The sequence below is a fragment of the Thalassophryne amazonica genome, chromosome 2, assembly GCF_902500255.1.
Source record: "Thalassophryne amazonica chromosome 2, fThaAma1.1, whole genome shotgun sequence".
NCBI classification, from domain to species: Eukaryota; Metazoa; Chordata; class Actinopteri; order Batrachoidiformes; family Batrachoididae; genus Thalassophryne; species Thalassophryne amazonica.
This window is the reverse complement of record NC_047104.1, coordinates 100,775,561-100,784,019: the sequence shown is the minus strand read 5'-3', so window position 1 is coordinate 100,784,019 and position 8,459 is coordinate 100,775,561. Positions and strand designations below refer to the sequence as shown.

At 46.2% G+C, this 8,459-nt stretch overlaps 1 protein-coding gene and 1 long non-coding RNA gene across 2 annotated transcripts in view; both read right to left on the bottom strand.

Moving 5' to 3' along the window:
* Positions 1 to 1,301: 1,301 nt before the first annotated feature.
* Positions 1,302 to 8,459, bottom strand: part of LOC117528075 — a 30,168-nt gene continuing 23,010 nt past the window's right edge. The window contains exons 2-3 of the long non-coding RNA XR_004565669.1: positions 1,490 to 1,505; positions 1,302 to 1,332 (exon numbers count right to left, since the gene is read on the bottom strand). This is a non-coding gene — a long non-coding RNA (uncharacterized LOC117528075). The remainder of the gene's footprint in view (positions 1,333 to 1,489; positions 1,506 to 8,459) is intronic.
* LOC117528069 (tetranectin-like protein) lies at positions 5,414 to 7,256 on the bottom strand. Its single transcript, XM_034190601.1, is given in 6 exon segments — positions 5,414 to 5,735; positions 5,738 to 5,833; positions 5,836 to 5,886; positions 6,431 to 6,517; positions 6,616 to 6,706; positions 6,708 to 7,256. Coding segments are annotated over 6 exon segments (708 nt in total). The 5' UTR covers positions 6,846 to 7,256; the 3' UTR covers positions 5,414 to 5,490.

Here is an 8,459-nt window from a genome sequence, read left to right as displayed (position 1 = left end):
ATATCTCGGCAACGAGGTGGAGATGACGTCTGGTCTTTATGGAGTGAGATGATGTTGAGTAGATGGGTGACAGCTGTCAAGAGGTAATGAGCGACAGCTGTCACCCCCGGCTGTGTCCATGGCGGCAGCGCCCTCTCCTGCCTGAAGCCCGCACTTCAGGCAGGGCACCCTCTGTGGTGGGCCAGCAGTACCTCCTCTTCTGGGCGGCCCACACAACAGGACCCCCCCCCTCAACGGGCGCCTCCTGGCGCCGACCAGGTTTGTCGGGGTGTCGGCGGTAGAAAGTCGGCCAGGAGGGCCGGATCCAGGATGAAGCTCCTCTTCACCCAGGAGCATTCTTTGGGTCCATACCCCTCCCAGTCTACCAAGTACTGGAACCCCCGACCCATCCACGGACGTCCAGGAGCCGCGCACCGTCCAAGCCGGCTCCCCGTCGATGATCCGAGCAGAGGCGGCGCCGGTCCGGGAGCACAGAGGGGTGAGGTGTGGTGAGGTTTGATGCGGGACACGTGGAAACCCGGATGGAATCCGCAGTGAAGCCGGGAGTTGGAGCTTCACTGCGGCAGGACTGAGGACTTTGAGGAGCCTGAAGGGGCCAATGTACCTGTCCTGAAGTTTAGGGGAGTCCACCTGGAGGGGGATTCCTCGTGGAAAGCCACACCTCCTGCCCGGCTGGTAAGCAGGGGCCAGGGATCGCCGGCGGTCTGGCATGGGTCTTCGCCCTCGTCCGGGCCTTCAACAAGGCAGAATGGGCGGAGCGCCACACCCCGGCACTTCCGCAGGTGGGCCTGGACCGGGGCACACCAACCTCTCCCTCCACCACGGGAAACAACGGGGGCGATACCCCAAACACACCTCAAATGGGGAGAGGCCGGTGGCAGAAGACACCTGGCTGTTATGCGCATACTCGATCCAGGCAGATGGTTACTCCAGGCCATCGGGTGGCGCGGAAAACACTTTCTATATATCTCTATCTAGACTTCTGCCACTTTTCACTCCGCGGCTTTAAACAACCTTTTTATTCACTTAACACCAATGTGTTCTGTTTAAGCATGATCTCTTCTTCACGTTAGACAGCTTCTCCGGCGCTGTCAGCAACTTCATATATTACATTTTTCAAGCCCTCTTTGAGCGTACAATATTTCATTTACTTCTACGCCTTACCGCGCCTCGCGTGCGTATCCTGTGCTTAATATATTATTTTTCACCAGCTCCTTTCTGAGCATACAATATTTCATTTACTTCTACGCCTTACCGCGCCTCGCGTGCGTATCCTGTGCTTTCTATATTTTTTCACAAGCTCCTTTCTGAGCATACATATTTCATTTATTTCTACGCCTTACCGCGCCTCGCGTGCGTATCCTGTGCCTTTCTGCACTTTCTTCTACCTTTTTTTTTTTCACTTACTGAGCTCCTCATGAGCTTAAGGTGCCTTTGCACTGAAAATACTCTTTTTCTTGTCTTATAAAAAACTCATATTACTGTGTACTTAATTACTTATTCTTCTCCCCCGCCCCACAAGCGTGTATCTGGTGCCTTACTGCACTATTTTCTGCTTCATTAATTCTCATGTATTCTGCACTAACTCTTCATTCATTTTATTTTTTTTTTATAGTTTTTCTCTTTTCTTAAAAAATGACGTCCTTTATTGAGCTCTTTTACTTACTGTCAGCTGTGCCACTTTGCACTTTTAAATCTCTTTATCACGTACGGTATCTCTACTGCGCCCCCAGGCGCTTATCTTGTGCTTCCTCTGCACGTATTCTCTGTTAAACTCTTTTTCTCACTTATTTCACTTCAGTCTCTGTTAAACTCTTTAAACAACCTTGTATTACCTTGTATCTATTTGTCAGTATACTCCCCTAAATTAACCCCTACAGCGCATGCTATCAGCCGGCACGTTAGTAACGAATTTCAACACCAATTATTCTCCAAGCATCCAGGTTAGTTCTTCACGCACTCTTTCCGCACCAGAGTTCATGAACATTCCTGACCTTTCACTCACACAGACATTCTTTTTCCCGGAACACACACACCTTCTGAGCATTTTATCTACAAGGCCTGATAATTTTCAATCTTATCTTTTTTTTTTAGTCTCTTATCAATTTTCTTAGTCCAGGTTCTTTTGGGTAAGAGGCAATTAAAAATATCACCTGTCAACTTGGGCGGAAATCCCGACTCACTCCTCCAGATCGTGCAGAAGTTATAAAAGGTTTCTACTTACCTTTTAGTCGTGATCACTGTTATTTACGGTCTGGAGGGATGAGCTGGACTGCCCCAGGCTGCCGGAATGCCCCTGGACCCTCCTGAAGCTGGCTCGCCAAGTTCTGTCGCGGCTCGTCTTTAGTCTTCTCAGGATGTCGTCTTTTAGATAAAACAAACTAATTGCAAGTGATATGCTAGAAAATGACACAACACTTTAGAATAATTCAGCCTTAAGCAAGATAAAATGCACAGAGTTTTTAAGTTTATTTAAGCCTTCGACACAAAGCTTAGACAAACTGAGTCCTCTAGAGAGACTGAATATGACAACCGCGCTCGTCTATTTATTGGAGACCCGCGGGCATCGCTCCTCCTTCGACTTTTTTATTTATTTCATTCCCAACATGGTTTTCTATTGGAAGCGTCCTCTAGTGAACCCTAAGCAGGTGTTAGGCCATTATTTCAATGTGACAAACGCTCCCATTAAAACATGAAGGATTTACAACTGATTTTTTAAAAGACCTTCAGCCACAGGTGCAGCTGGCCTGAGGCCCCCCCCGCACGTGGCCTCAGCCACGTGCAGCTGGCCTGAGGCCCCTGCACGTGGCCTGCGGGAAAGCACCTAAAAGGCCTTGGAAAGCCCCTGACAGACTGAATGACTAATAGAGCCCTTTTTTTGGGTTGAACACCTGCTAGTTCAACCAGAGGACATACAGTTCGGATCAGGACACTTGATAGTTCATCACAGTTCAAATATGGACCTAAAAATTATTCTACACAATGTACAGAGACATCCTGGATGAAAACCTGCTCCAGAGCGCTCTTGACCTCAGACTAGGGTAACAGTTCATCTTTCAGCAGCTCAGTGACCCAAAGAACACAGCCAAGATATCAAAGGAGTGGCTTCAGGACAACTCTGTGAATGTCCTTGAGTGGCCCAGCCAGAGCCCAGACCTGAATCTGATTGACCTTCTCTGGAGAGATCTGAAAATGGCTGTGGACCAACGCTCCCTATCCAACCTGATGGAGCTTGAGAGGTGCTGCAAAGAGGAATGAGCAAAACTAGCCAAAGGTAGGTGCACCAAGCTTGTGGCGTCATATTCAAGAAGACTTGAGGCTGTAATTGCTGCCAAAGGTGCATCATCAAAGTATTGAGTAAAGGGTGTGAATACTTATGTATGTATGATATTTGCAAACATTTCAAGAAAACATTTTTCATGTTGTCATTATGGGTGTTGTGAGTTGAATTTTGAGGGTAAAAGTGAATTTACTCCATTTTGGAATAAGGCTGTAACATAGCAAAATGTGGAAATGTGAAGCGCCGTGAATACTTTCAGGATGCACTATATATATATATATATATATATATATATATATATAGGGCAGCAGGTGGCTTAGTGGTTAGCACTGTTGCCTCACAGCGAGAAGGTCGTGGGTTCAATTCCCGTAGCCTTTCTGTGTGGCGTTTGCATGTTCTCCCCGTGCTTGCGTGGGTTTCCTCCCACACCCAAAGACATGCAGGTTAGGTGGATTGGAATCTTTAAAATTGTCATTAGGTGTGTGTGTGGGTGTGTCTGTGTTTGTTTGTCTGTTTGTGGCCCTGCAACAGACTGGCGTCCTGTCCTGGGTGTACCCCGCCTCGCACCCTATGGCTGCTGGGATAGGCTCCAGCCCCCCGCGACCCTTAACTGGACTAAGTGGTAGAAGATGGATGGATATACGAGGTCTGTCAATAAATCAACGGTCCTTTTTATTTTTCAAAAACTATATGGATTTCATTCATGTTTTTACGTCAGACATGCTTGAACCCTCGTGCGCATGCGTGAGTTTTTCCACGCCTGTCGGTGACGTCATTCGCCTGTGAGCACTCCTTGTGGGAGGAGTCGTCCAGCCCCTCGTCGGAATTCCTTTGTCTGAGAAGTTGCTGAGAGACTGCGCGTCTTTGATCAAAATTTTTTCTAAACCTGTGAGACACATCGAAGTGGACACGGTTCGAAAAATTAAGCGGGTCGCACGTCGGCTCGCAGCCGCCGCGACGCTCCGCCACAGGAAAAACACCTCTGTTGAAAGCCTTAAGGACAAGTTGGAACATGTCCTGCTGTTAAACAATTTCTCATATACTCACTCCACTGAAAGCCATCAAAAGCCGCCTGGATTTTACAAATGGTTATCAACACGGAGGTGTTTTTCCTGTGCCGCCGCACTGCGTCGGCTGCGTCCCGACGCGCGGACCCGTCCGCACGTCTTTCATTAAAAAAATCTCCTTTAACAGTGGAATATCCGGATAAAATGCTGAAACCGACTTCTTCTGAAACTTCTCTGTTCTCTCACGACGTCCTGGATCAATAGAGCCTGAAATGTGGAGGTTTTAGCTTGAAACAGGCTGATGACGCGCCTGAGAGCGCTGAGCGACGTCTCGCACGTGAAGTCCTTAAAGCGACAGAATCACCTCAAAATCTCTCATCAGCCGTTAAAATTTTCACTGAAAACCAGCTTAATTTTTCGAACCGTGTCCACTTCGATGTGTCTCACAGGTTTAGAAAAAATTTTGATCAAACAAAGCGCCAGTCTCTCAGCAACTTCTCAGACAAAGGAATTCCGACGAGGGGCTGGACGACTCCTCCCACAAGGAGTGCTCACAGGCGAATGACGTCACCGACAGGCGTGGAAAAACTCACGCATGCGCACGAGGGTTCAAGCATGTCTGACGTAAAAACATATGAATGAAATCCATATAGTTTTTGAAAAAAATAAAAAGGACCGTTACTTTATTGACAGTCCTCGTATACATATATATATATATATATATGTATATATACATTATATATATATATATATATATACATATAATATATATAATATGTTATATATATATATATATGTATATATATATATATATATGTTATATAGATATTGATATATATATATATATGTGTGTGTGTGGCTATGTGTTAAACTAGGTCACGAAAATAGAAGAATGACACATAATTTAAATCCCATGGCTTTATTTTATTACATCTGATAACATATTAAAAATAATCAAATATTTTAGGTCATTTTTAATCTTTATTACAATACTGAAAATCAATGTCATTTTTAACTACATTTTTAATCATCTTTCATTCTTATATATATATATATATATATATATATATATATATATATGCACATATATATAATAGACAATCCATTTGTTTCAGTTATTTAATAATTTTTTTTGCAAGGCCAGTTCATGGACAGGCAGAGACAGCTTTCATTAAATGAACTTTTCATATGTCAAAAAGCATTTCATGGAATGACATATTCACAAATGTACCTTTTCAGGCTGCGACACACTTCATCGTGCCACTTTCCTTGTGCACCCACAGACAGAGCCACACAGCTTTCCCTTTTGGTTCCTGTAGGCTGCCTCTTGGAGCCGTCCCAGTTAAAGAAGCTGATGGGCAGACTGTTCACATCAACATACTGGCCCTCTTTCACTATGTCTGCCACACCTATCCAGAAGTCCTTGGATCCAGGAGTACTTCTTTTACGTAGTCTCTCAGTTCATTGTTTTCCGTCATGTCTCGTGGTGTTGCAAGAGTTCCTCCTTGTGCAATACAGTCTTCATTTGCTTCGTGGTAATGTCTGGTTCCTCGATTGTAAGATAACATTTTCTATGGGCTTTGATGCCACGCAGACAGACTGAAAACAGAAAGTATTTGTTTCATGTGTTGAATTGCAAATATGATCAAATAAGGTGTCAATACTATTTTATCATAATTATAATACACATATAATCAACAGCATACAGTAGATTTTTATTGTTAAAATAGATGTCATTCCTTAAAATTTAAGGAATGACATCTGGCAGAAATTGCAAGACAATTTAAAGCTTAAATTGTTTTGCAATTTCTTGCCATCCCCCCTTTTCCCATGTGTCAGGCATTACAGAGTGCCCCCTACTGGTGACCTTGGCACTTGAAAAAGTTCAAACTGTAGTCAACAAAACAGTACTGTCTGCAAATCAGCCAAGGAGTATATAAATCAGTTAAAGAAGAGCAATGGTCATTAAATACTGCACAAAAGTTAAATCTTTGATTTTTAGCAGTTTTTTATTATTATTTTTAAGTTAACACTTCTGCACATGCCATGAAAAAAATGTAGTCATTCTAAATAAAGCATTAAGTTTAGTAATGCAAAACTCTTCTGTTGTCAAAATCCACTTCACACGGTGAGAGCAGTGTACCTGTCTGCAGCGCTTGCATCTCTTTCAGTGAATTCACCTCCTGCCAACGCCTCTCCAGCTGGGCCTTTACATCATCGTCATCTGCAGCTGCAAGTCAATGAAGAAACAACAGATTCAGGTCAGGCGAACATGGGGTAAGCCACAGATTATTGGTGTCAGGAACCATGTGCTTTGTGTGTAGTTACCAGACTGATGAGCTGACACAGCCTTCCTGGAGCGAGACGGGTGACTGGAGCTGGAGTGGAGCAAAGAGAGGCAGAGCAGGATGAAGACTGGGGAGGGCCAGACGTACCATGTCTGTGGTCAGCGGACACAGTAGCACACCTTGTGCTGCAATGACAGGAACCAAAACCTCTGTGGGGCTGCTCAATATATACTGGCCGTCTGTCTGCCTTTCTGGGTAGGAACGCTTCATTGGCTCATACTGTTTTCTCCAAACATCAGGAGGAGGTGAAAGGGGTATATGGGTGGAGTGTCAAATAATGATTTCCTTGTGTCTGGCTATTGATAAATATTTACTTGGGACAAGGCACACGAAACAGTATTCTCTGCCATTTCAAAAACAGGCTGGAAATTCATTGACAGCTGCACTATTGGACAGTATTTTGCAGCATGCCCGCATATGTCACCTTTGACCTCTCAGATTGTGACAACTGAAAAATAATGTCATTAAATATTAAGCATGCTGTTAATCCATCCAAACATTCTCTGAACCCACATATTCGAGTTAAGGGTCACAGGGGGATGGAGCATATCCCAGCAGTCACTGGGTGAGAGACAGGGTACACCCTGGACAGGCTGCAAGTCTATCACCGCACTAACAAACTTATACTTGCCTATGGTAAATTTAGAATTACTGTTGGGAAAGTGTAGGTACACGGACCCACAACAGGGGGCGCAAATGAACAGACAATGGAGTAGGTCAAATAACAACACTTTACTGTGTGAATGTGCACAACAAATACAACAGATTGCAACAATAGACAATAGTCAATTCACAAGGTGTCGTGTGGGCAGGCTCGAAGATAGGAGACGCCTGTCCAAAGCAGAACCGGAACCACAACGATTTCCTCCGCCACCAGACCCCGGGAATACTGGAGCCGCCAAGTCCCGAACTCCCAGGTGGCCACTGCCTCCGCGTGTCGGATCTGGTACTGCTGGCGAGGAACAAAAAGCAAGTAAATGAGGATGCGTTTGCACCCAGGAATCAGCACGGCAGGAAAGCTACCTCCACCTCTCGTTGGAAAAGCAGTCCAAAAGATAATGCACAAAAGTCACAAAGGAGATTGTCAAGCAGACAACTGAGGTACGTTACCTTCCAGGTAGAACGATATCTCGGCAAAGAGGTGGAGATGACGTCTTGCTGATATACCGATGCTGATCCGATGAGTGGTGACAGCTGTCATAGGTGATGAGTGTCAGCTGTCATCCCGGCTGCTCCTGTGAGGCGGCAGCGCCCTCTGGTGCTTGGAGCCCGCACTCCAGGCAGGGTGCCCTCTTGGTGGTGGTGAGCCAGCAGTAACCTCCTCTTCAGCGGCCCACAACAGGACCCCCCCCCTCACGACGCCTCCTGGCGCCCGACCAGGCTTGTGCGGGTGGCGGCAGTAGAAATCGGCCAGGAGGGCCGGGTCCAGGAATGAAGCTCCTCTTCACCCAGGAGCGTTCTTCAGGTCCGTACCCCTCCAGTCCACCAAATACTGGAAGCCCCGGCCCATCCTACGGACATCTAAGAGCCGGCGCACAGTCCAAGCTGGCTCGCCATCGATGATCCGGGCAGGAGGTGGTGCCGGACCCGGAGTACAGAGGGGTGAGTGTGATGGGGCTTGATCCGGGACACGTGGAAAACGGGATGGATCCGCAGTGAGGCCGGAAGCTGTAAGCCTCACTGCGGCTGTACTGAGTACCTTGATGATTTTAAATGGACCGATATACCGGTCCTGCAGTTTCGGGGAGTCCACTTGAAGGGGAATGTCCTTGGTAGACAACCACACTGCCTGCCCTGGCCGGTACGTAGGGGCCGGGGTCCGCC